Here is a 27736-nt window from a genome sequence, read left to right as displayed (position 1 = left end):
GAATAAGAGGGGCGGTCACTGTGACTTTCGGCTATGTCGCGTGCCACATGCAAGGGTCAGACCACGTTGAAGTGTGACTATGTATTTTATTACCCCAAACACCTGGAATGATAATTTACTCTAACTGCCCAAAAATAATGAATAATTAATTCTATATTCCTCAATTAAAAATAAATAAATAAATAATATATTTTTTCTATGACAAACTAAACTAATAATTTAATTTGAAAAATAAATAAATTCATCTAGAAAAGATTACTCAGACACTTTAAAAGCGATGAGTTCTGGCTGAGACGACAGAATGTGACAGTAACAGTAAAAGTTGGGGAACAAACTTACGAAATTTGTTCGGAGACTTAGAACTTATCGCTCTACAACTTTGCTATCCTATCCACATTGCATTAGTACATTCAAACCTTTCTGATTCAAAACCTCAAGCTAGCTCTCTCTTCCTCTCTCTAGAGCTTTTTTCCCTTTCTCTCTTCAACTGGTAACCAACATGCGATTAACCCTGGACTAGACTGCGATCCAAGTATTTTCTGTTCCCTTGTGATTACATGATTGTGGATGTTAATGAGCTTCCCAAAACACTTGTGAAGCTTTATCAGCATAAATGACGAATGAGTTTTAATATTTGCGCGATATATTACTTCTCCCAGCGGTATTTAATCTACTCAAATATACTTTTATTTATTTATTTTTTTTTTTTTCAATTATTCAAATGATTTTTGAGTGTTCAAATTTAAATCCAGATATCTGTCCTTTTATTTCAATCATATGTTCAATTTTTATCGGTGGTAATTAAAACACATACGTATATAAACGTAATGAATAAAAATATACGTACGGATAAAAATACTTTAGGGAATACAAAGTAACTCATTACTACTCTCATGATGAAAAAAAAAGTTGTATATATATATATATATATATATATATATATATATATATATATATATATATATATGTATGAATTTCAATCCGAGTATGGTAATTTATTCTTTGCCACATACATTATTTATTCTCTTATCCATGGAGTAACTATAAAGTTGTTGGATTTTATATATATACATAGTATGGTTTCGAGTCCCTCAATTTGAAATGCAAGGAAGTCAGTTGTGTTTGTTGTAGCTTTTATTTATCCTTCTCTCTAAATTCTTTTTTCGTGGCAGCAAAATTCTCATTACCACCCACTTTTATTTTCTACTATTGTACCAGTTTTGTTTAATATTTCTATATATACATAGATATATATTATATGTTTTACTCTGAATAATATAACAACTATTATAATACAGCACACTCTCCTCAGTACTCAACTCTTTACTTTGACTTCTGACTTGTGTGTTCCATTTAGCAAAAGCATTGCAACATTTCTCTTTCATTTAATTTTTCTTTCATTGCATTTTATTTCCTGTGGTCTCCGTATAGTAATATAATAATAATTATAATAATCATATGTTCTATATACATATACATTGAAAATTATAAAAAAAAATAACCAAGGAATAAAAGCATAATGTAATGTCATTTTAAAACTACATTACTTCTGTACGGTATACGTTCATTTAGCCGTGACGTCTTTGAGGAAACGAACCAAGCAATATATATGTAGATTGGAGATCTATTGCAAAAATATTTATTAAAGTTTACAGAAGATAAATAAGTTAGAAGAAATATCGATGCCATCTAACAAAGTTATTTTATTTTATTGCAATATATTTCCATTTTTTATTACAGGTACGTACTCTTCAGGACAAAATTTGTTAAAAAAAGTTATAAATATCAGAGAATAATATATATATATATATATATATATATATATATATATATATATATATATATATATATATATATTTAACTGTGATTTAAATTATAAAAATTTCGTTATTTTTGACAAATTTTTTATTTTTGATAGTTACTACAACCCCGAGATGATTATAAAGAATTATTGGAATTATCATTGATTTTCCTTGGAGAAATGCCTCAAGAAAAGATTTCTTTCAAACGTCCTGGTGCTGTTCATCATGCTAGATGGATGGCTAAGGCCATTTATAGTTTGAAAATGTATCTATTCAGAGATGAATTCAAACTCTCTCAGAAAGAATTGCATGGTCTTCGTCATTTCTGTATTTTTATAGTCACATTGTATTTAAAAGCTTGGTTTTCATCAACTTCTGCAACAACTGCTGCTTATCATGACTTGCAGTTTATGAAAAATTTATTGAGTACAAACATATCAATCCTTTGATTTCTTCAGCTACGTGTGAAAAAATGATTTCGCACTTATGGTATTTGAGCGATGAACTTGCCATTTTATCACTGTTTGACGATGGCGTTCCATTAGAAGTAAAAAAAGTATTGTTGAAGCTGTTAATACTCGTGAAGGTACAGATTCTAAAGCTAAAAGATTTGTAATTGCTAAAAAGATTTGAATTCATTGGCGCAGAGAACTCTGAGTGACTTTGTGTCTAAAAAGTCATTAAATCTTTTCAAAATCTTCGATCTACCGTATGACTTTCTTGATATCGATGTTGAATTATGGCCTACTAATGAGAGTTATCTCGAAAATAAAGAATACTTTCAACAACTAAAAGTTGTCAATGATTCAGCAGAGCGAGCTGTTGCATTAGTCAGTGAATATAATCAATGCTTGACAAAAATGAAGAACAATTCCAGTACTTATTGCAAGTTGTCAAAGAACATCAAAAAACATTCCCAAATTGTAATAAAAGAAATTATTTATAGTAATAGCGTACTGTTATGTTAAAAATATAGACAATTATATTGCAATTGATAATTTAATAAAAAATTTATCTATAAAAAAGTTAAATACTGGTTGTTTCTCACTTGATTCAATACTTTTCATATTAAATTTGACAAAGAAATATGTCATTCACTTCAAATTAAACTAATCATTGGCTATATGTCGAAAAAAATGCTCTAATTTCTTGTTTTAATGCAATCAAACAAGCTCAAGACTGAAAACAATATTAAAAAAATTGTTTATAACATTTCTTTATCGATCGAAACTCAAATTTATGTAAATTTTCCTGAAACTCATAGTTTAAATTAAAATTTATCGAATTATTGATCAAAAACTGGAAATATTGATATTCGTTAATGTTTGACGATGAATATCTCGTAACGGCTTCACTTAATCAAAAAATCATAAGAGACCATTTTTGTAGAGCAGTAAATTTCCTACAAAATCATGAGTTCCGCAATCCGAAATAATTTTTTTCATCGACTTATAAAATTCATAATAAAAACGAATATTTTCCTTAAAATAGCCAAACTTCAACTATGAATATCTTTTAATCGGTTGAGTTTTTGAAAAAGTCATAAGAGACCTTTTTGTAAAGCATTCAATTTCTCACAAAATCTATGCCATGGAATATTTTTCCAAGCAGTTGGAAGCGAGATATAAATTTTTTTATCTGATTATTCGAAAAAATAGAAACCCGCAAAGCGGAGGACCTTCCCGTTATAATTAAGAGCTTATACTTGGAGAGAATTCTTTTTAGGTGTCTACGAACCTATTTTTCAGAGTATAAAGTCAAAAATAAATTATTCGATTTTTTTGACCCACCCAATATATATATATATATATATATATATATATATATATATATATATATATATATATATATATATATATATATATATATATATATATGACAGTGGAAATAAAAGTATAATAGTTATGGCAAAAATAAAAAATGGAAAAAAATAACAATGAAATCTGTTTGAATTTTCTGATTATTTTTTTGCACTGTGTTGTAACCTTTAGAAACTATATATTTCAATTATTAAATTCCATCAGTTATCCGGTAGTTATTTGTATATAAATATACGTATCGATGCGACGTCGACAGCTAAAAGTTACATGGTACCGTCAGTGAGCGAAATTCAAGACCGAAATCGATATCTGATACGATAAAAAACCAACGAATGAGGGAATGAAAATAATAAAATTCCAATTGGTTTTAATTTTCAGTTGAATATTAGAAATGCAGAATCAGACTAACAAAAAAAAATAAATTTTTTTTCAATATTATATTTTATGTACGATATAATTTTACTAATATTATAAATAGAAAAGATCGGATTGTTTTTTTGCATTGAATAGGCTCCGAAATTATTTAACCGATTTGGCAAATTTGGCGGGATGCTATTATGAAATAAAATAAAATGTCATTGAAGAGGATAAGAAATACAGAAAAGCCAGATGTCATCTGTTCCCTTGAAAATGGACAAGTCCAATATCAAGGCCCTCAAGGCAGTCGTTAAATATCTCGCAAAGGTACGATTTCATCAAGGACTTTAAAAGACAATACAGAACGTCGGTCAGAATGAGTATCGCGAGGGTAGAAAGTGGTGGAGGAATATGCGAAAAATAGCGCAAGGCTACCGACTATATAAGACATGTGATATCATACACACATTTCTAAAAAACAAGTGTTCATTGTTTTTCAGTGGATTGTGAATTGTATACGAGCAAAAAGATGAATTGATCTACGTCAAGAATCAAGACAATGTCCGAGATTCCTCCAACACTAATTTTTTACTTTTTCTTATTATTGTTATTATTACTACTATTTCTTATTATTTTATTTCTTTCATGTCTTCGTTTCTTTATTCATAGATTCTAATAAATATTATCCGAAGAAATGATTGCGTCGAGAAGAATCTGATAAAGCAAATATCACATATGAGAAGTATTACGCAAGGATAGATATGAACCAAATTTAATTTCAAATGAAATTGAAAAAATAATTTTATTATTATTATTACAACAATAATAATTTTTCTAAAAATAATAATTAATAAAAATATATTTTTACGTTTATTTAATAAAAATAATGCAAAAAGAAATATTAAAAAATAAAAAGTAGGAGAGAAAAAAAATACGTGCCTGGAATTTAAAGATATCCTTTCAACAGCAAGCCCAAATACCGAAAAACGCAGGAGGGTTTATACTAAATATGATACGTGAATAACAGAATAGGAATACCGTTGAGAAAATAGAATAAAAAAGACACATAAGTTACCCTAATATCAAAACACGTGGTAAGGTCCCCTTTAAGTCTGCGTGGTGAAGTGAGATTATATAATAAACATAAACATCAGTGTACCTAGAGTCTTAGTATCATATATAAGTCTATAAAATCCAATACGTAAGACATATATATATATATATATATATATATATATATATATATATATATATATATATATATATATATATATATATATATATATATATATATATATATCTATATCCACACAATACAACGGCAGATAATATGTACTGTTATTGTAAAATGTACTAGAGAGACAAGATATTTCATTTGAAAATAAGCTAGAAAAGCGTAAATGCGACACCAAGAGTCTCGACTTGACATTTTACGGTGGTGGAATACGCTTGTGGTATTTCAGCGGCTGACGCTGGCAAAATTTTAAACCCTCAGTATCAGAAGAAGCATCAGAATCTGCTCGACTCCCAGAGATTGTAAACCGCTCAAAATGAGCTCTCTTGTGTTCGCGGTAGACAACAAGGCTTTTTAACTCCGTGCGGTAACATTTCTCTAACAGTATATAAAATAAAAAATGAAAAGAAAAAAAAAATGTTTCCCTTAAAAACAAAATAAAAATCACCGGGGTCGAGACTAAGACTCACGTGGACTAGGGGTGGGAGTAGAGAGTAAAAGTAAATCGTAGAATCGTGAAACCGTAAATCACGCAAACTCCAACCGCCCAATTGTTCCCCTTCCTTTACTCTTACTCTTACCCCATTCTGTCTCGCTCCATCCCTCGTTCACATTCTCGACTGACTAGCTCACTCCGACCAGTGGTAACTCATCGTACTATCTTTCTTCTCGTAGCCTTCCCTGTGCTTTCTCAACCCCGAACTCCCCTCGAGGTCCCTCTATATCCCTCTACGTCCCTCCTTGCCCCAAAACTTCCTGACGCTGTCTCTTTACTCCTCGCGAAAGATCCCCACGCGTGCTTATATTCGTACTCGTACTATCCCCAGGGTCGAGCTCGCCCTTCAACCCCCACACGTCTCTTCTCACTCATCTACTCTACTCCCCATTTTCCGAGCCCACCCTCTACCCTCTACCCTCTGCCCCCTAACTTCTCCGCTCTCAGCTTCCTATTCCATTCCGTTCTATTCGCCCACTACGCTGCTTACTTACCCGCTATATAATATATCTACCGGTGTAGTGTAGTCTAGTGTAGTGTAAATATAATGCTATAACTACAACTACAACTACAACTACAACTACAACTGCAACCCTGTTTACTGTTGACTGTATCTATCGCCCACCGTGCCAGCAACAACCTCCTCTATATTCCCCTTACATTCCTGCTGCACTATACCCTCTTCACCAGCTGGAAACACATGGCGTCATCAGTGTACGCCGTCCGGGAACATATGCACTAGCCCTGCCTGCCTGCGTGTCGCATACAGCGTCACGCCATCATCTATGTGCTCGAGAGATGATCAGACACTGCTATACATTCATAATAATTTTTTATATAATTTATAATAATCCAAATAATGGTTTATGTTATTTTTAATATGTATGGCTCTAAAATTTTAAAACCAGCAACTGACTATTGCAACATTTGTTCACATTTTTTTTTTAAATGTTCCCATGATAAATTGAGGAACATTTTTATTTTTAAATAGAAATAATATTGATAAAAATTAACTAGGAAATAAATATTTTTAGAAATTATTTCTTTAAAATTTTTAAACTGATATTAATAAGATTTTATTTGATAAATTATTAAACTTTTTTTTGTGTAAGAAACACTCGTAAATTTGAATCACTTAAATTAAACTTCAAGAAAGATAGTATAGTTTATTTTGATGGCTCACGACTGCTAATCTTGTAAAAAATTTTAATTCTGAGAATTCTAGACCTGACAGCTTGAAAGTTATAAAAATTCAACTGTAGATAATTTCCTTAATAAAAGAAACCAGGCTCCGAATCGATAATGATCTTTTTCTTTTCTTTACAAATTAAAACGATCATTTTTCACTTTTTCTGTCAAAAAAAAAAAAAAAAAAAAAAAAATAGTTTCTTTAGTTAAACGTAAAGCTAAGTATGGCGAAAATATTTTTTTGATTTTTTTTTGTGTGTTTTTTGTGTGTTTTTTTTAGGATTGACTTTAAAAACAAGAGTTAAAAAAAATAAAAATTTAAAGAAAATAGAATGATTAAATTTTTACTTGACACATTTGAGCTTTTTGCTTATAAGCTAAGAATAACTATTTAATTATGATCGCTATTAATTATTAGTGAGAGTAACTGAATAATATGTATTGAAGATCTATAAAGAAATATAAATGTGTTAAAGCTTATTAAATAATCAGCTTTATCCTTATCTCAATTTAAATATTTTAATGGGCGATGCACTCTAAAAATTATTTATCTTATTCAAAGTATTATTAATTTCAGCGCGTGGATGGAAATATTTTTTTTTATTTTAATATTAAACATGGTTTATTCGTCAATCTTTCTTTAAATTTTTCCCATCTATCACTCTTGATTGCTTTAGTTTCTGTTATATCTTTAGTAAAAATCGATTTAATGTCATGGTATAATTATTTATTGTTGTTGTTATTATTATTATTATTATTATTATTATTATTACTAACTTTGTTTTTTCATTTTAGAAATATATTTTATCGATACATTATAATTAGCACTCTCGAGTACTGTATTGTCTATCGATAGAATGAGAGATGAGGATGTAAATTAATAAAAAATAAAAAAATCATAAAAGCGTGAAAAAGAAAGATCCGATAATGTCTAGCCGTCGCCGTTGATAACGAATAGAAGCGAGAGTAAAATAGTAGTGCATATAAGAGATTTTTTCCCTCCTCTTCCTTATTCTTTTTTATTCGTCTTATTATTTTTTTTACCCGAGTAGAGCTTCTAAGTCTGACCAGAAAAAATGTAATTATCGTGAATCAGTACACGAGCTAAATTATAACATAGTATATGTCAAAAAATTTTAACTCAATTATTCTTGAGAACAAAAAAAAATATATAATTGTAAAATAAAATAAAATGACGGGCTTTTAAATAAAAGTTTAAATAAGCACTAAAAATAAAAATATATAATTCAATAACAGATATCATTTAATTATAAATTTGAATTACGAATAATTAAATGGCAGTTTTAAAAACGATAATTAAATTCTCCGCAAGTTTATTTTGAAAATATATAATTATTATTTTGTCAAGCCAAGGCTTAATTTAATATGCTTTTTATATTTTCTTGTTCAATTAGTTTTTTTTAATAATAATACTTCAAAGGTGAATAATAAATCAAAAACTTTTAAATAAAATTTCATTTTAAAAAGTTACGTTGACTTTAACAGTATAAAAGAATTCCACTCGTTGAATGAACACACTATATAATAATAATAATAATAAAATAAATAAAAAAGAGGGTATTGATAATAAAAAGTTTTATAAAAATGATTCATCAGAGCTTAAAGAAAGTAACAACTAAAGCTCAGTACTCTACTCATACAGGCTTACGTAATTCTTCAGTTCATTGTATGCCAGCCAAGGAAAAAAAATGGTCGAGAACATGAGCACTTTATATTTGTACATATACGTCATATATGAAGGTCCATACATCATATCCGAGTAAGGGATTTAAAGCTATTATAACTTTAAACAAAAAAGAACGAAAGAAACAGTAAAAAGTTGTCATGATAGCTAGTTGTGTCAAGTAACGTAAGGATAGATACATATACATATACATGGACACAGTACAGAGACAGAAAGCTATACCTACACATCCTCTATATTGAGTTCTATACATTGCTGGACTACTACTCAAGTACTTTACACCAAATACAAAGTAAAACGTTCAATTCTGGTTAAAGTATTTCAATAGCTTTTGCCTAGTTCGATTCATTTGATAGTAGCGTCTAGTAATGCTGAGTAGTCGCCTTAGTAATCGCACAGAGTAACTACCCAACTTCTACTCCATCTCGACCAACAAATAGTAAAGTTACGTCTTCAACTCTACTTCTATATATATATAATATACGATGCAATATATAATATATCATACCATGTATTATACTTATGGATGTAGATATGGATATACATATTTATCATCATCATACATACCGTGTATCAAATAGCGGATAAAATAGTTTGGATTCATATGTATATATCTATGTATTAGATACAAACATCTATCAAGAAATGAATAATAAGAGAAAATTATAATCCTGATGATTAAATTGAGGCTTGTTGATAATCCTAGGCTATATAATATCTTATACGTCTTACGCTTTTCGATGGCAGAAAATCTTTTTATTTATTTTATAAATTTATCTTGGAAACAAAATCCTAGTTTTTGGTGATTTTAAAAACTTCTTTCATTATTATTTGGTATTTGAAATGGTATGAAAAACCACAAGACTTTGGTGTGGTTTGTCCACAGCGTTATAGTCGGTACTAGCAAGAGTATATGTAACGAAATATCCACGACATGATGCAATGAAAAATTTTTTTCTCAACAGTACCCAGTGTTATTTGTTGTGTTTGTAAAGGATGCGATAAAAAATAGAAAAGGGTTTTAATTTTTCTCAGAATGGTGAAGAAATAACTTATCTGATGAAAAATGTAACTGAGCAAATGGAAAGCGAACGAAAAATATTTAATGAGAATAATAAATGTAAATACGAGGGAGAATTAAACGTAAAAAGTGCAGAAAAAGTTTTTTTTTTTTTTTAAATCAATGAATTAAAAAAAAAAAAAATACTTTGTGATGATTAATTAAAAAAAAAAATCTTTGACAAGAAGTTGATAGATTAATGCTAGCCATTGAAAATTGTATAATTTTTACTGCACTAGCGTGACTCGTAGAAAATAAAATATAATATTATCAGTATATGTATAAAAAAAACATCCATTAAACAGTGAAATAAATCTTTCATGTTACATTTATATATATTTATATCCATATATTGTATATAGTACGAATATTACAGTAAAGACTACAATATCTCCAAATTGTTGTACTTTTTATTAACCATTAAATCGTATTTTTTTTTCTTCAATATTACCACAATACTTAATGGCTCGAGATACAAGTAAAACGAATTTTGTGGCAAACAAATTGTGGATATAAGAATATATGCATCTATATGAATATAACTTTATTCGTATGTATAATAATGTGACTTTAACTCTAAATCTCAATAGTAAATAAATTAATGAGTAATGCTTTTGAAAATAAATTTTGATATCGAAAGGGAGGAAATTACGTTGTTGATGGGGTGAAAAATACGGCCATTAAAGTAAGACTACCAGTATAATAGTAGAGCCGACGGAAAATGATGCTTTTGAATAGAATAGCATAGAATAAAATCAAATGGAAAACAACAGAAGCGAACATGGAAAATAAAACAGACGGTGACAGCTTTAAGCAGGAAATATAGGTGATAAAGAAACATCCAAGACTTTTTTACAATTGTGAATGCTCCTCTGTTCAATTTTATAGTTTGTCCTTTACTCCGTAAATCTCTAACACATAAATACTTTATATATATATATATATATATATGTATTTATATTTATCTTAGAAATAATGATAAAAATAAATTCTTTCAGCACAAATACTCACAAAAAATAACCAGAAATTTAGATAACGACGGTAAGTGAGGATGTATATTCATCAATAAAAACAACCATTTCTTTCAATGTTAGTAACGAGAATAAGTTTGGAAAAACAAGAGACGTAGATTTTCTCGCCACCACCACCGTCGACTCCGTTTCGTCGTCACATTTCCGTTTTCATTTTATAACATTTCATAGCGATACATTTTATTTTTCACTCTCAAATTGTGAGCACTGCATATACACTCCAAAAAAATATGTATACACATTTTTCATTCTACGAGATCATTTTGTTCTGCTCCGATATTTCTGTCAAACAAACATATATGATTGAATTTAATAACTATAATATATATATATATATATATGTATTAAACACGTATATACATTTTTTTCAACTGACTTTTCTCTCTCACTCTTTAGCACCGCCGAAACTCCGATGACGGCGGAGCTCCAGATTAATATGGCCGTCCGTTGACATGAACTTTCGATAGGGCGAAAGTATCTGGTCAACTCAACAATAATCCACTAAAACATCAACTTACATTTCCGTACGAACTTAACAAAAATATTATTATAAGACTTTTATGAAATAAACATGTGAAAATTAAAAATAGATAATAACAGCAATCCTAGTAATAATAAAAATAATAATTATGAAAATAATAATAGTAGTAATAATAATAATGATAATAATAGCAATAATAACAATAAAATAATCACATGAGTGCTCATTACCAGCACACTTCACCCTTGACTCGTTTTTTCTCACACCCACATATCTTATGGTAACTCTCTCTTATTACATACATTTATACTTATACATAATACATATTATGTATATTACTTTAAAACATACATACACATAAATATCTACATATTAATGGATATATATATATATATATATATATATATATATATATATATATATATATATATATATATATATATACATTTTCATCTACTCACACTCTCACTCTTTCTTTCTTTCTCTCTCCCTCTCTCTCTTTCTCTGGGCACTCACCTCACTGTCGTGCTTTCCTTCACCCTCACTAAAAATCCTCACTGATATTAAACGTTAAATTTAACAAATCCACAGAAATACTTGAATGTTGCTATAAAATCAACAAAACACAACACATTTAATTAATAAACAATTGTCACTATTATTATTTATGCGAACTGATACACATTATAAAATAATAATGGTAAATTGGACGCGGGTTACACCATGAACGACGTCAACATCACGACCGTACGCTGTCGTGGCGGCCATCTTTTTCGGGGCCATACGAATAAAACGCCGTGCTAGATCTCAACTACAAATACTAACTAACAATGTCTGTATCTACACACTTATCTAAATTTATACCTATATGGATGCGTACTTTTGTACTCTACGCTCTTACGCTCTACGTTGTATGCTGTACTGTAATATATTAATGTGTTTGTACTCTGTATATGTGTATAAAAGAGTTAGGATCACGGACAATTTGACACAGTCAAAGGCTGTGCTCACTTTCACAGATGTTTCTAACGTGTATATTTACGGATATGTAGGGCAACAGTGGCGCTAGTGAGGTTTTTCTATTTTAAAAACTCCCCGCAACGACATCTTTTAACACCTTTAACACCAAAACCATTAGCGGGAATTTTTAATTCAAATAAAAAGCTTAAAAAATTTATTTCATTTAAAATTTATTCTCTGTTGTAATCAACATAACATTATTTGATCGACATGAATTATTTTTTTATAAGTGTAGAAAATTTTTTCACTGAAACTTTCGTATAAAATACAACGATACAAATATCTCATAAGTATATCAGTGTGTAGAAAAAAATTTTGAACACAAACAAGTATATATATTTTTGTACGCATTGAGGTAAAAAAATCAGAGTAATTTTTTTTTTTTTTTTTTTTTTTCCCCAGCGAGTGGAAGACCGCTGTGGCATCAAAGTGGAATGTCACCCACGCGTAAATAATGTAATAACATTCTCAATGTTTGATAATATCTTTTACGGCTTCGGCTATTTTAGCCGCACTTATACCGTAAACGTCCAGAAGTACATCAGGTGGTCCTGAGTGTGGTACTTTTGAAACAGCAAGTTTTTTAATGATTATGTTGCGTTCAAGTGCTACAGCTGATGCAACTGCTTCACCTAAACCACCCTCTGGGTAATGATCCTCGACGGTGATGATTCTACCACCGCATTCCTTAGCATTAGCTATTACAGTTGCGGAATCAATCGGCTTGACAGTGAATGGATCAATTACACGTACACTGATACCGGCTGCGGCTAATTGGTCTGCGGCTTTCAATGCTTCATGAAGAGTTACACCAGCACTAATTACGAGAACTTGATCTTTAGCGGCTGAGCGGATTACTTTAGCTTTGCCGATAGCCATTGACTCGTTGTTGTCGTAGATGATGGCAGTGTTAGGACGTGATGTACGGATGAAACAAACACCTTTTGTATTGGCAGCAAATTCGACAGCCCGCTCAGTTGATACTGCATCACTCGGATAAAACACAGTTGAACCCGGAACTGCACGGAACATTGCAATGTCTTCGAGACCCATTTGTGATGGTCCATCTTCACCAATTGATACTCCGCAGTGTGATCCAACAAAGTTGACATTGGTTTGTGAAATGGCTCCCATACGAATCTAAAAATTAAATATTATGAAGAAAGCTATTATTTTAGAGATAATTAAAAAACACAAAGTTGATCTTATCTATTTCTTATAATTTAATAATTAATTCCAATTTATAATAATGAGTATATAAAATCAGTGAAACACACCTGATCAAAAGTACGAGTGAAAAATGTTGCAAATGCTGATACAAAAGCAACAGTACGATCTCTGCATGCAGCTCCAATAGCAACACCAACAGCATTCTGTTCAGCAATGAAACACTCGACAAAACGTTTTGGGTCAACAGTTTTTATCTTCTCAGCGAAGGTAGAATTTTTAGTGTCACCATCCAGTGCAATAACGCGTGCATTGTTCTTGGCTATTTTAGCCAAAGCAGTTCCGTAAGCCAAACGGGTGGCAACTTGATCAGTTTTCTTGTAATTAGGTGGGCTGTCAAGTTTAATGTTGGTAATATCTACCACGGGAACATCATCAACCAAAGGTTTTTGCGGATGTAATGTCAAAGGACCCGCATTTTTTATTAATGATTTCAAATGCGCGATCACTTCTTCAGCTTTATTGCCAAGAGCTTTTCCATGCCAGTTATCCAAATCTTCAATATTTGGGAAATTCTTGCCTTTGAATGTTTTTGCGAGGATAGCTGTAGGACGGTCCTTAGTAATTTGTGCTTCATGGAATGCCTGTTGAATGAATATTTATTATTATATAAGACATAAATAACATTTTAATTGTCTAATGACTAATAACTAATTAATGCAACCAAGTAAATTTATACATACCTTGACCAATTCTTCAACGTCATGACCATCGACAACTAAAGCATTAAATCCAAATGCCTCCAAGCGCTTTCGGTATACTTCCATATTATGTTGTAAAGAAGTGGGTTCACTTTGACCGAGACGATTGATGTCAAAAATGGCACAAAGATTATCAAGTTTGTAGTAAGAGGCAAAGTGTAGCGCTTCCCAAATTGAACCTTCTGCTGATTCTCCATCGCCAATTAAACAGTATACACTGAAATTAATTATTTACTGATTTATTAATAAAATATTAAATAAAAAAAATTTATTTTATACCGCAAGCAATGAAAATGCTTACCGGTAATTGGCTTTGTCATAATTTTTTCCGACATAAGCCATACCAGCAGCAACTGAAAGACCTTGGCCCAGGGAGCCAGTACCCACATCAACGAAATTCAATCTTGGAGTTGGATGTCCCTCTAAGTCGCTGTCGATTTTACGTAAATTGAGTAAATCTTCAACAGGGAACAATCCAGCTTCTGCCCATGCTGTAAATTATAATTGAAAACGAATCGTTAGTCATCCAGCAGCTATTACTAACATTAAATAAAAAAATCTCGATAATTACCAGCATATAAGATCGGAGCGGCATGTCCTTTACTTAAGATAAATCTGTCGCTGTTAGGATCACGTGGAACGGATACTTTGTAACGCATCGTATGGAAAAATAGTACAGACATAACTTCTGCCATTGATGAACATGATGTTGGATGTCTATTAATTTTTTTATATTAAAAAAAAAAAAAAAAATTAATAATCGATTAATATAATCATTGATGATAATAATAACACTAAAATTAATAATAAATGTCCTTAATAAAAAAAACATGAAAAACTTTGAGTATTGATGAAAATATTGTCGCTGTTTCTTCAATACGCGTAAAGCCTATTGATCCGTTCTAAATGACAGTGTCAAAACTAAAAGGCGCTTGACCTGCGAATGATAATCTCTTGGTAATATTGAATAACATAAAGTTCATTTAAGTTTATAAAGAATCAATAACAAATTATGCTTCCTACGTAATTCAATTAGAAACTATTCCATTACAATGTTACATAAATAAATTTTTAAATTTTATGATTGTATTCAGTATAAAATCTGACGATTATTCAATATGAATAATACAGTTTTTAATAAACTTTCAAATTTAATCATTTGCAATTTTAAATTTCTACAAGTCAAATAATTATAAAAAGGAAAAAAGTATTTATCACTACTAAAAATAAAGGAATATTGTGAATAATTAAATTTTTATTTAAAAAATTATAAAATTAATTTGAATTTTTTTTACCCGCTCTTTGAAGCTTCGGTGGCTTTAATACTTAAAATCCTTAATTTATGTCCCATATCACGTAATTTTTGTAGTTCTTTTTCACGTATCATTTTTTGTTTATTTTTATTTTTTTTTTTTTTTTTATTATCAAGATATTAAACTTATTAAAATATATGCTATTGATATTTTATACAACAGAAAATAATTTGAGACCGTATCGTACAATGGCTTGATATCAACTAATAAAGTTAGCGTTACGCTCGCTATCGGTGAACTGCGCGTCGACCTTATGACGTTATATCTAAGTATTGAACGTATGTATTTTATCGACTCGACGTGCAAAAAAAATTTTTCATTCCAAGCCGCGTGCTCTCAGCTGTTTCAAATTGATCCTAAAAATTTTTGGAATTAATAATAAATGATTTTTTTATTTGATAATTTTTTGAAAAAAATTTTTCCTTTTTGTATATGTAAAAATTTTTATTTGCCATGTATTGGATATTCATGTAATTAATTACGGTACTGTTATTACATAATCGAAAGTTAAAATAATGCTAATGATGATTGGATTTTTTTAATGATAGGTAATTTCAGCAAAAAAAATGTAGTATTACACGATAAGCTTTTACAACAGTGATAAATTACTTTTGTAACTGGTTGTCATTGTTGTTTTGATGATAAAAAATAAATTTGTTAATGAATTATTTTTATAATTTTTTTTTTTTTTTAGTTTCAACAAATGTTTCCGGTGATAATTAATTAATATGAATGAGTAAAGTGTTGTACTTTGAAAGTAATTTAAAGTCATATAAATTGATATTTTTAGCAATCAGCAATCAATCTATTATTTTTATTATTATTATTTGCTCATAAATCAAAATTATCAATAAAAAGTCGCTTGAATTGATAAAATAAGTTTATCAAATAATGATAATCAGCGTTGGCACGTGGCTAAAAATATTAAGTATTGAATAATAATTAATGAGTAATATTATAAGATCATATATTAATTAATTAATAGATAAATATTAACAATAATCTAATTGAACATTCAATTATCGAAGACAAACAAAATTTTTTTTTGTGAAGAATAACTATTATATGCTTACCCGGATTTACTAGCTTGCGTGGAATTGATGGCATCAATTCTCAGTTTATTAGCGATATCCTTGAGCTCTTGAATTGTTTTAGACTCTGGTTTATGATAGCTGTCCATTATCGCAGTTTATTTTTTTATTTGTTTGTTTGTTGTAAAGTCAACTGTTAGTAAATAAAATTAATGATGGAGATCAATAAATTTCCAACGTGGAATCACCGGAAACTCAAGTGAGAATAACCGTAAAAAATCTAACACGGTGTTTGCACTTTGCACGAGATAAGAAACGCCGGGAGTTATATACAAGGTTATAAAAAAAAACAAAAAAAAAAAAAAAAACAGTTTTCGTATTCTATAGTAACCTTGATGATCTCGATATTTTTTTTTATCAAAAAAGAGACATTTAGCGCAAGATTCGGGACAAGCAAAAACTAAATATTTGTACTAAATAAATAGCAGAGACATCTTGTATATACAAATAAGAATAATAATGAATACATCGCGATGCCGCCATAATTGTTTATTCACATTCCCTATTTACATTTCTACACTCAGTATTTAAATAAAGTAAACTAAACCTTAAAATTTACTAACCTAAACCGCTGAGTGAAATGTAAAACAGTTCGTCAAAGCTAGTTGTTATATATTATTGTAGTTAATTTATTTTTGTTTTGTCATTTTTGTGTTTAATCTTATTTTTTAAATATAAAAATCAATTCAATTTTATAAATTTGATAGATACGTGATATTTATTACGAATATTATAAATTTATAACCTAAAATGGAAGACAGTCGTAAGTATAATAAAATGAAAATTAATTTAGCAGATATTTGATAATTTTAATAATTTTTTTAACAAATAAATAAAATTCCAAAAAAATTTTTAATATCTGTCAACTTTAATGTTATTTTTAATAAACAATAAATGAATGAAATTTTAATAAATTATTGTGTTTTTTACTTCAGCAACAACATTTCGGACTAAAAGGATTAAAATCGATAAATCCAATCGAAGTGCGGCTTTTCAAAAATTAAAAGAATTGAAGGGGAGTAAAAATAAATATCAAGTTGGGCAATTGGAAAATGTATATGATCAAGTTGACGAAAAAGAATATTCAAAAACTGTTGCTGATCGACAGCAATCCGATTGGATTGTTGATGATGGTAAATTTGATTTTTATAATATTATTTTTATCATAATTTATTTACTTATTTATTTATTTATTCAGGTGGTGACGGATACGTGGAAGATGGTAGAGAAATTTTCGACGACGATTTAGATGATGAAAGTATTAAAAAAGCATCAAAACTAAGTTTATCAGGTCCACGGAAACGCAAGCGAGAAAGAGAGGATGAATCTGGATCAAAATGCTCTATTGTAAATATGTTTAAAAAATATGACAAGAAAAAAGACTCTGTGAAACCGGAAAATGAAAACCTTTTATCAGATATACTCAACGAATTTAAGAAGAATCAAACATCATCAGAAACGAATAAAACAACACCAACAGTTAATAAATTTAAAGTTCAGTCTACAAAGCCATCTTGTACAGTACAGCGCCAAGAAAACTTGATTGGTCTTACCGATCAGTCAAAGAATGTCAAGAAAAGAACAGAAAGTATTGATAATGATGATAATTTAAGTATATTTGACGATAATTTAACGGCAGCAAAAAAAGACACTGCTGCAACTAAACCACCCAGTCAAAAGATAACAGAGATTAAGGAAAGTATTGTTACTCAAGACGTCAATCCTACTCCAGATGATTCAAAAGGTATAAGTGAGATTATCAGTAGTTGTAATGATAGTGATGACAAAAAAATGATTATATTAACAAACCAAGAAAAAATAAATGAAGACAATTGTTTTTTAATAGAAGAGGATGGCTTTGATGATCTAATAGAATCAATAGACGTAGAGAAAGTGAATAAAGATAATCGCCCTGTAATAGAAGACGATGACTTCAATGAAGTTATAGTATCATTAGACGAGAAATTATTATGGGCAGCATGGGACGGTGATACAGATGATCCAGTAAAAGAAGCCGCAACAGTTAAAGCAACACCATTATCTTCATCTTTTACTGACACTAATGATCTATTCAAGTCTGCTATTTTGAAAAACAATAACAGTGATGATGTTGTTAGGTTTTTTTGGTGGGACGCTGTTGAAAATCCATACAAAACTCCGGGTACTGTTAATTTGTTCGGTAAAATTTATATTGAATCATCTAAAAGTTTTGTATCTTGTTGTTTGACTGTCAAAAATATTCCTCGTAGACTTTATGTATTGCCAAGAGAAAAAATAATTAACGATGAAACAAAAGAGGAAAGACTTACAACAATGAAGGACGTTTATGATGAATTTAAAAAATTAGCAAGTGCTAATAAAATAAATGAGTTTCGTAGTTTAACAACTTCAAAATCATATGCCTTTGACAGGGTAAATACACCATTACAATCAGAGTATCTCGAGGTAAGATATTCACCATCATATCCTGTATTAAATTCTAATTACAGTGGTAAAGCTATTGAACACATATTTGGTACGAGTGTTAATCCGTTAGAACTATTATTAATCGAAAGAAAAATTAAGGGACCTAATTGGCTTGATATTAAATCACCAGTTCCTGTCAATAATGGCCCGTCTTGGTGTAAACTACAATTAAATTGTTTAAAAATGGAAAATATAAGTGTTACTGAAAATGAAAGTAAATTACAAATTCCACCCGTTGTCTTAATGACTATTGACGTAAGAACAACTTTAAATTCTCGTAATAATGATACTGAAATAGCAATGATTGGTATTTTAATTAATAATAATTACAATGTTGATAAACCATCACCTAAAACAATATTCAATAAAAATTATTGTTTAGTTACTCATCCAAAAGATACAACATGGCCATTATACGCTCGTGATAAATTACAACGTTTTGATAAAGCAACAAATGTTGTTGTTTGTGAAACAGAAACAGATATTTTAGAAAAATTTTTGGACATCATTAATGAAACAGATCCGGATTTACTTTTAGGATATGATTGTGGTTTTCAATTTGATATTATTTATCGACGATTGGTTACATTAAAAATTAAAAATTTAAACAGAATAAGCAAACTTAAACAAAATATAGCTGGACAATTTGGTGGTGGTGGTAGTAATAATTATAAATTACCTCTACCATCAATATTCAGTGGTCGTCCAATTCTTGATATTGTTGCATCAGTTAAAGAACTAAATATTAAAATACGTAGTTATGATCTTGACAGTATATGTCATGCTGTTTTAAAAACTCAGGAAAATTCTGTTAAAGAAATAAAACCATCTGAATGTAATAAGTTTTATGAAACAGCTGATAAAATAATAACACTTGTTAAAGTGACAATGTCCGAAGCTCTTTATATATCAACGTTAATATTTCAATTAAATGTTATACCATTATCACTTCAAATAACTTGTATTGCTGGTAATATATTATCAAGAACATTATCGGTTGGTCGTGCTGAAAGAAATGAATATTTATTACTTCATGCATTTTCTGAAAAGGGATACATTACGCCAGATAAAAAAAGTAAAACAAATAAAGATACTAATAAAGTTAGTGATAGTATCAGCAAAAAACCTAAATACGCGGGTGGTCTTGTTTTAGATCCTAAAAAAGGATTTTATGATAAATTTATATTATTAATGGATTTTAATTCACTGTATCCCAGTATTATTCAAGAATATAATTTATGTTTCACAACATTAAAAAATATTTGCAACATAAATCTTGAAGAAATGGATGATCTTAATGATAGTCTACCGAAAGCAGATTCTGAAACAGGAGTTATTCCAACAGAAATTCGTAAGCTTGTTGAAAGTCGGCGTCAAGTTAAAAATTTAATGAAACAACAAAATTTGATTCCTGAATTGAAAATGAATTACAATATTCGTCAATTGGCGTTAAAATTAACAGCTAATTCAATGTATGGTTGTCTTGGAGCAACGCATTCACGTTTTTATGCAAAAACATTTGCTGCTATTATAACTTACAAAGGACGTGAAATACTTGAACATACAAAAAAGCTTGTAGAAAATCTAAACTATCAAGTTATATATGGTGATACAGATTCATTGATGATTAACAGTGAATGTTTAGATTATGATAAAGCGTTTGAAATAGCTAAAAATATTAAAAGTGAAGTTAATAAACATTACAAAATGCTTGAGCTTGATATTGATGGAGTATTTAAATATTTATTACTTTTACAAAAGAAGAAATATGCTGCTGTTACAATTGCTAAATTACCCAATGGTCAATATGATTTCAGTAAAGAATATAAAGGATTGGATATTGTAAGAAGAGATTGGTGCCAACTTGCTTGTGAAGCTGGAAGAAAAATTTTGGATATTATTTTTATGGATTGCGTTGAAGAAGAAAAATTATTTAAAATTGGTGAAATTCTTGAAGAGATTTCAAAGAATGTTCGCAATAATACATTACCACTCTCGTCGTTTGTTTTAACTAAACAATTATCGAAAAATCCAAACGAGTATCCGAATAAAACTGCGAATCACGTAGCAATTGCTTTGAGAATGAATAAAACTGGTGGACGTATGTGGAAGTCTGGTGATACTATTTCATTTTTAATATGTGTTGATGGTAGTAAAAAGAGTACAAATGATCGTAGTTATCATATTGATGAATTTAAAAAAAATCAGGATTTAACAATCGATTCTGATTATTATTTAAATTGTCAAGTTTATCAGGTAATACAGCGTATTTGCAGTCCAATTGAGATGATAACCGAAACATTTTTAATAGAAAAGTTAGGTTTACGACACCTTCACAGGGAAAAATTTAAATCACTTACTTCTCAGGCTCCACGTCATTACGAGACTCCGGATGAATTACGTGTTAGTAAGTGTTATCTTAAAATTGATAGAAAAAAATATAAAAATTGTAATCCTCTTCTTTTTTACTGTTTGGAATGTCAAACTTATCGTTCAATTAACGACATTACATTCCAATGTGCAAATGATGGTCGCAAACTGTCTTTGGCTAAATGTACTCAGAAAGATTGTAAATTCACTCCTTATAAATATCCATTTATTATTTACAATGCTGTAGCTATGAATCTTCGTAAAATTACTCAGCAATACTATCAACAAAGTTTTATTTGCTCTAACAAGCAATGTCGAAAAACTCAAAGAAAAATTTTTGTCTATGGATCACGACACTTACCAGTATGTATTTATTGCGGACATGCTTATGTAAAAAAAACTGTTACCGATAAACTCGTTGCAAGATCTATTAATTTTTATCGAGAAATTTTAAATGTTGCACAAATTCCTGAATCTGAGTTACCGACATCTGTATTAAATCAAAAAGAAATGTTTGATGTCTACAAAACAAGCCTAGAAATGGTTGATAATTTTGTTAAAAGGAGTCGTTACTCTAAAATTAATTTATCTGAAATATTCCGTCCGGCTCTTGAAAAAAAATCTAAGAAAAAAAAAGCAAATAAAAATTTTGGAGCGGAAAATGTTATTGATGAAAAAGTTTTTAAGTATGAAAATTTTTTCAAAGCGAGTAAACAAGATGATTTTTACCGTAAAGTTGTATTTTGGTAAATTACAAAAAGTAACTAGATTTATTCAAAGCAGACAGATTAATCTTTAAAAAATGTAATTATAATTTTATATCAATAAGTTTTTTATTTTGTTTATTGAATAAAATATTTCTATAATATAAATTTGTTTTTTCATTTTTCAGTTCATAGTTATAAAAAAATTATCAGATAATTTTACTTTTACAGATTTATAATATGACATTGAAGTTGACAGACAGTAGAAATTTTTTTTCGAATTTTTTAGTTATGAAATTATTATAAAAAAATTTTTTTTAATTGACAGCTGACCCTTAACTTTAGTATTATAAATTTTTTATATTTTCTCGGTTATATTATAAAAAAAATAGAAATTCATCACAATACAAATTTAATATATATAGTGCGCATGTTTAAACTGTAGTACCATAGGACAGTGTGGAATTGGATTTGTAAATTATAAAATGTTGATTAAAATAAGGAGACAAAATTCTAGATTTTCCTTACTCGTAGCGATTGCTTTCGGAGTTGGAAGCGGTATTTACATTTGGAAACCATATTTAGAAGAACAGAAAGATAAATTAGATCGTGAAAAAATAACAAAAAATGAGGTAAATATAAAATTATGTTGAATGATCCCCGCTTTATTCCTAACCTCAATTTTATACCTTTCAAAATTAAATGAATACTTAATAATTAATATAATAACTTTTAATTGATTAAAAGTTCGGAGAATAAATTAAGCCGCTGGCAGAATTTCCAGTTGGGGATAAAGAAAAATTTCACATTTAAAGCATTTCTTATCATAGCTGGATTATCTGGTTTAGTCATGTGCAAGTTAGTAATTTTTTATCAATTTTTATTTTTATAAATGAATGAAAACTAATTATTTAATTTTTTTTTTTTTTTTTTTTTCGTCAGAATAAAATTTATTCCCAATATAAAAAAATATAATCGCTCGAAGACTTATGATATGATGGAAACATTTTACGAAAAGAAGAAGGAACGAGAGGCAGAAGAAAATTGGAGGTTTACGTGAATAAAAATAAATATGTACATAGATCAAATTTAATTAATAAATAGCTTTTTGCCTACAATTGATTAATTCTCCCTTTCAACTATGTTTTACAGTAACCCGATAGAATTAATGACATAGCTTTGAGTTTATTGATTTACATAATTAGTAGATTAATACTCTCTTGGTTTAAATTGTTCGTTGTAGAATGGCATGTATTGAAGAACCGCCTTCCAGTCTGTGAAGTACAATAGCGCACTTGAGCTAAACGCTCCATAAATTGTAGCGGATGGAATCCTACAATAATAGTCAAAAATATATTTACTTAATACAAACATAAATATAATAAGTATAAAAATGGAATATTGAACTTGTGTTACATAACAATTTTTTACAAGACGAATTTCGAAATTGTTATTCATATACATCATAGACAATTTTTAAAACAAAAAAATTAAAGGGCACAAATCTATTTAACAATTAATTTATAAAATATTTACCATTTTGTTGCTAATTCAAGGTGCCTCTTGCCAATTTTCACCATCTTTAACTGCTTCTATCAAAAAGATAAAATAAAATATATTTATTTTTAAATTTACACCAAAAACATTTAAACATTCAACAATAAAATTAATAAATATACAATTTATTTTATTTTACTTACATAAACTAATTTGCCCTTTTTAATCTATTGTGACGCAAATGTTTTACACGAGATTGTGGTTATGGGAAAGTTTACTTGTCAATCTACAGTAGATGGCACTAGTGGTAGCTAAAGAATTGAGCGGCAATTTAAACTTAAAATAATTTTATTAAAAATTAATCTAATTACTAAAATAAATAAATAAAATTAATCATTGGTTAAAGAATGAACTGATTTATTTTTATTTTCCATAAAACATAAGAGAACAATTAATTTACTTATACTACTTATTGATTAATATTATTGATAATAATATATATTCCATCTTAATATAAAGCAATGCAATTATATTTTAATCTTCACGTTTCTGATATTGGTTAAAAATTCCTTAGACTTTTTTTTTTTTTTTTAGCTCGTCTAACTTATAAAAAATTATACCAAAAAATTGGCTAGTGGAAATATATAAATATATTAAATATTTATAGAGCCATCCTACGTCCTTCAATAGAAATTTCAACTGCGCGCCTAGAAGAATTCATTTTCCTATTTTCTAAATGATTTTTAACATGTCGTTCAATTCTGCTCAACTGTTTTTTCGTGGTCTGTTAAATAAAGTAAAAAATTATAATTAAATAAACTTAAATTTAAATGAAAGTTAAAATTGATAATTACCCGACTGATATCGACGTCTGATTTCCATTCAGGTCGTACAACATATTCTTTATTGGAAGGCTTGGGTACACGAGCTCTTGAAACCCATCCAGGTTCACCAGGTCTCAGAGGTCTAGAATAAATATTAAGTTATTACAATATTTAAAAAAAAAAAATTATCAAGACAAAAAAATACTTACTTAGCGTCGCCCTTGAGAGCTTTATTAATATCTTGAGATTTTTGTGATGAACCACCTTCATCAGTCTTTCTTCTTTTGTGAGGAGTCTGTTCCATATCTCGTTGCAAACGTTCTTCTTTACTGAGTGCTTTAAGGTCTGCTGAAAGATTAAATATTGGTCGGGCCCATTCGCTTATTATTTTACCAGCTCGCTCTTTATTTTCCTTAGTTTCTTTAGGATGTTTGTACAGATACATAACAGCTTTACCGATCCCAGATGACTTGAGTGAATTCTGATCAATACGGGGAAATTCCCACAATAATTTCAATAAACTCTCACGGATTTTCAGCGATGGTAATGAACGATCAGGCATTGGTGCGAGCCAGTCGGTTAATACGTTCAATACATTGTGCTCGAGGAATGCCAGCTGCAAGTCATGTTTTTTCAGCTGTGAAAGCACTTTGGAAAGCATTGCTATTTTTTTCGTCGCAGGTTTTGATAATTGATTCAATTTTCTGTCTTCCTCAGAAGCTGTTTTCATGTCGTGCAATAATTGAGCAATTATATCATCGTTGTCATTGATAATGTCAATGTCCTTGCGTTTACGCCGGCGAGACTGTTCTTCTTTTTTACGTGCCATCATACGATCAAAATCTGACATAGAGTCATCTTCAACTCCCCCATCTTGACGAACTCGGTCGTCTTCGGCACCGTCGTCTTTGTCAACAAGATCACCACCTTCGTCTTCGGCAGCACCCTCTTCCAATTCATCATCATTTTTTTCTTTCTCTGCAGACTCTCCTTTTTCTTCGTCCTCGTTCTCATTTTCAGAGTCAGAAATTTGGTACTTTGTGCGTTTAGATCGTTGTACTTGTTCATCATCGTCGCCTTCAGAGTCCGATAAAACACGACCACGTTTTGCTGAGTTTGACCCAGTTGAGTCTTTACTGCGACTACGGCTGCGGCTTTTTTTTGATCCAGATCTTGAGCGTGAACGGGACTTTGATCGTGATCTAGATTTACCTCTTGAGCCCGATCGAGACCGCGAACGTGAACGAGATCTCGATTTCGATCTCGAGCGTGATCGTGAACCCGAGCGTCTTGAACCTGAACGTGATCTCGAACGAGATCCAGAGCGAGATCTTCTGGAACCGGATCTTGAACGTGATCTTCTGGATCCTGATCGTGAGCGTGATCTAGAACCTGATCGTGATCTGTGTGAGCCCGATCGTGAACGAGATTTAGGAGAGCCAGATCTTGAACGAGATCTAGATTTTCTCGAGCCAGATCTTGATCGTGATCTAGATTTTCCCGAGCCTGCTGGTGATGCAGATCTTCTTGATCCAGATCGTGACCTAGAACGAGACTTTCTTGACCCTGATTTTGAACGAGACCGAGACTTTCTTGTAGCTGATGGTGAACCGGATTTTCTTGATCCTGATCGTGATCTTGAACGAGATTTTCTCGAGCCAGACCTAGAGCGAGATCTGGACTTTCTTATAGCCGATGGCGATCCAGATTTTCTAGACCCTGAGCGTGATCTTGAACGAGATTTTCTTGATCCAGATTGAGAACGTGATCTAGATATTCTAGAAGCAGCGGGTGAAACAGATTTCCTTGATCCAGACTTAGAGCGCGATATTCTAGATCGTGAGCGTGACCTCGAGCGGGATCTCGAACGTGATTTGGAAGCATGAGATCTTGATCGCGAAGCGGCTCGTGATCCAGCGGAGCGTGACCTTGACCGAGAATATCTCTGAGAAGTAACTGGAGACGCAGGTCTTGAACCAGATAGTGATCGGGCTACACTGGCTGCTCGATCATCACTAGGTGAAGGTGATCGTGATTTTGAATGCGATTTATCAGCTTTATTATCCTTTTGAACATCAGAATCTTTATCAGAACGCGGAGACACAGGATTTTTATTAGCTTCCTGAGATGGAGATCGAGAACGTGACTTTGATTTAGATCGTGAGCGTGATCTAGATGGAGATTTTGACTTGGATCGTGAGTGAGACCGTGACTTTGATCTCGAGCGTGATCTAGATTTGGATGAATGTCGAGAACCATTTGGGGATTTACCCACGGGACTATTAGACCTAGATCGCGATGCTCTGTTAGATGTTTTGTTAGCCACCGGTGAAGGAGAGCGAGAGCCAGTTTTGGAAGATTTACCAGTAGACTTGATACTTCTTGGAGAATTGGAACGTGAACGTGAACGTGATCGTGATCGCGAGCGTGATGCTTCTCTTGACCGGGCTGGCGATGTACCAGCCGAACGACTTCTAGACCTAGACATGGACTTTCGTGTAGCGTCTGGTGATTTTGAAGCTGCTCGATAATCTACCGAAGATCTTGATCTTGATCTTGATCTGCTGGCTCTAGATTTGGCTGATGATTGCGATCCAGCGCGGTGCGGTGAACCCGAAGGACTTCTTGACATTGACTTTGACCGTGATCGCGACCGAGAAGTCCTTGTGTTTTCTGGCGATGGAGATCTGGCTGAGGCTGGAGAACTTGGGCGATCATTCGGCGATGATCCTCCAGACCTAGAATCATAACACTAAATAAAATACTGTTTGAACACAATTTATCGAATAATAAAATTTAATGCAATCAAACCTTGGACTGTGAACACTTTTGTTCATTACATCTGGACTAACAGACCTATCAGAAGCTATTGATCTCGACCTCGATCTACTTCTCCTATCGATTCCAAGTGAACTACTCCGATCATCAATTTCATTCGGGTCGTCTATAAAAAAATAACCAAACCATCAGAAATAAAAATGAAACTACAATTAAAAATAAATAAACAACAAACAACAATCAACTAACCTGCATGATCAGCCATCACTTTTGATATATGTGACAAATTTTTTAGCTCTATTAATAAGTAAATAATCTTTTCCTTAAAAATAAAAGATGGTTAAAATATTGAAAAATTATATTTTTTTTTAAATAAACTCACTAATAACGGTTTATCGTATTTAACCACGTTTCAATAACATTATACAACTTAGAAACAACTAGAAGGATTGAAAAATAAAGCTATATCACCGACATGTTTAAAACATCCTGTAGTGTGTGCAGTTTTTGAATTCTCTATATTATAATTATCTTTTCTCTGTTTTTTCTTGATAATGTTGGTAAAGAAAAA

General features: G+C 30.4%; 5 protein-coding genes and 1 long non-coding RNA gene across 10 annotated transcripts in view; 2 read left to right on the top strand and 4 right to left on the bottom strand.

Moving 5' to 3' along the window:
• The window catches only part of LOC141524934 (uncharacterized), a 35513-nt gene extending 23279 nt beyond the window's left edge, over nucleotides 1-12234 (bottom strand). For 2 of the 3 annotated variants that reach the window (XM_074239122.1, XM_074239120.1), the window contains exon 1: nucleotides 11691-12234. The gene's annotated coding sequence lies outside the window, so the exon portion shown is untranslated. Of the gene's footprint in view, nucleotides 1-10673; nucleotides 10976-11069; nucleotides 11198-11690 lie in introns of those variants that run through there. The other variant, XM_074239121.1, reaches the window with a different exon arrangement.
• Nucleotides 10073-11218, top strand: LOC141524939 (uncharacterized). 2 transcript variants are annotated; one of them, XR_012478772.1, is made up of 4 exons: nucleotides 10073-10212; nucleotides 10303-10488; nucleotides 10661-10703; nucleotides 11090-11218. It is a non-coding gene; the product is annotated as an uncharacterized LOC141524939 (long non-coding RNA). The 2 variants fall into 2 exon arrangements; XR_012478771.1 differs by having other exon boundaries at nucleotides 10171-10488.
• A 113-nt stretch (nucleotides 12235-12347) lies between the features above and the next one.
• Nucleotides 12348-16780, bottom strand: LOC141524936 (transketolase-like protein 2). Of its 2 annotated transcripts, none has more exons than XM_074239124.1 (6): nucleotides 16509-16780; nucleotides 14694-14839; nucleotides 14424-14613; nucleotides 14105-14339; nucleotides 13472-14005; nucleotides 12348-13334 (listed from the first exon to the last, which is right to left on the bottom strand). In XM_074239124.1, exons 1-6 carry the CDS (start codon nucleotides 16613-16615, stop codon nucleotides 12663-12665), a joined length of 1884 nt encoding a protein of 627 aa, XP_074095225.1. In that variant the 5' UTR covers nucleotides 16616-16780; the 3' UTR covers nucleotides 12348-12662. The 2 variants fall into 2 exon arrangements, with proteins under 2 accessions (XP_074095225.1, XP_074095226.1); XM_074239125.1 differs by lacking the exon at nucleotides 16509-16780 and adding an exon at nucleotides 15418-15577.
• Nucleotides 16781-17064: 284 nt separating this feature from the next.
• Nucleotides 17065-22924, top strand: Dnapol-alpha180 (DNA polymerase alpha catalytic subunit). Its single transcript, XM_074238875.1, has 4 exons — nucleotides 17065-17289; nucleotides 17462-17659; nucleotides 17725-22698; nucleotides 22814-22924. The coding sequence occupies exons 1-3, from the start codon at nucleotides 17277-17279 to the stop codon at nucleotides 22110-22112; spliced, it is 4599 nt and encodes a 1532-aa protein (XP_074094976.1). The 5' UTR covers nucleotides 17065-17276; the 3' UTR covers nucleotides 22113-22698; nucleotides 22814-22924.
• Nucleotides 22925-23141: 217 nt separating this feature from the next.
• On the bottom strand, nucleotides 23142-23866 carry Uqcr-6.4 (Ubiquinol-cytochrome c reductase 6.4 kDa subunit). Its single transcript, XM_074238876.1, has 3 exons — nucleotides 23767-23866; nucleotides 23603-23658; nucleotides 23142-23399 (listed from the first exon to the last, which is right to left on the bottom strand). The coding sequence occupies exons 2-3, from the start codon at nucleotides 23644-23646 to the stop codon at nucleotides 23276-23278; spliced, it is 168 nt and encodes a 55-aa protein (XP_074094977.1). The 5' UTR covers nucleotides 23647-23658; nucleotides 23767-23866; the 3' UTR covers nucleotides 23142-23275.
• A 97-nt stretch (nucleotides 23867-23963) lies between these two features.
• Nucleotides 23964-27634, bottom strand: LOC141525018 (uncharacterized). The gene is made up of 6 exons (XM_074239264.1): nucleotides 27548-27634; nucleotides 27415-27487; nucleotides 27199-27331; nucleotides 24597-27125; nucleotides 24418-24529; nucleotides 23964-24347 (listed from the first exon to the last, which is right to left on the bottom strand). The coding sequence occupies exons 2-6, from the start codon at nucleotides 27428-27430 to the stop codon at nucleotides 24225-24227; spliced, it is 2913 nt and encodes a 970-aa protein (XP_074095365.1). The 5' UTR covers nucleotides 27431-27487; nucleotides 27548-27634; the 3' UTR covers nucleotides 23964-24224.
• Between the last annotated feature and the right edge of the window lie 102 nt (nucleotides 27635-27736).

This window comes from Cotesia typhae, unplaced genomic scaffold, assembly GCF_013202065.1.
Source record: "Cotesia typhae breed Kobodo isofemale line unplaced genomic scaffold, CoteBio_Ctyphae contig_23, whole genome shotgun sequence".
NCBI classification, from domain to species: domain Eukaryota; kingdom Metazoa; phylum Arthropoda; class Insecta; order Hymenoptera; family Braconidae; genus Cotesia; species Cotesia typhae.
This window is presented reverse-complemented; position numbering and strand designations above follow the sequence as displayed.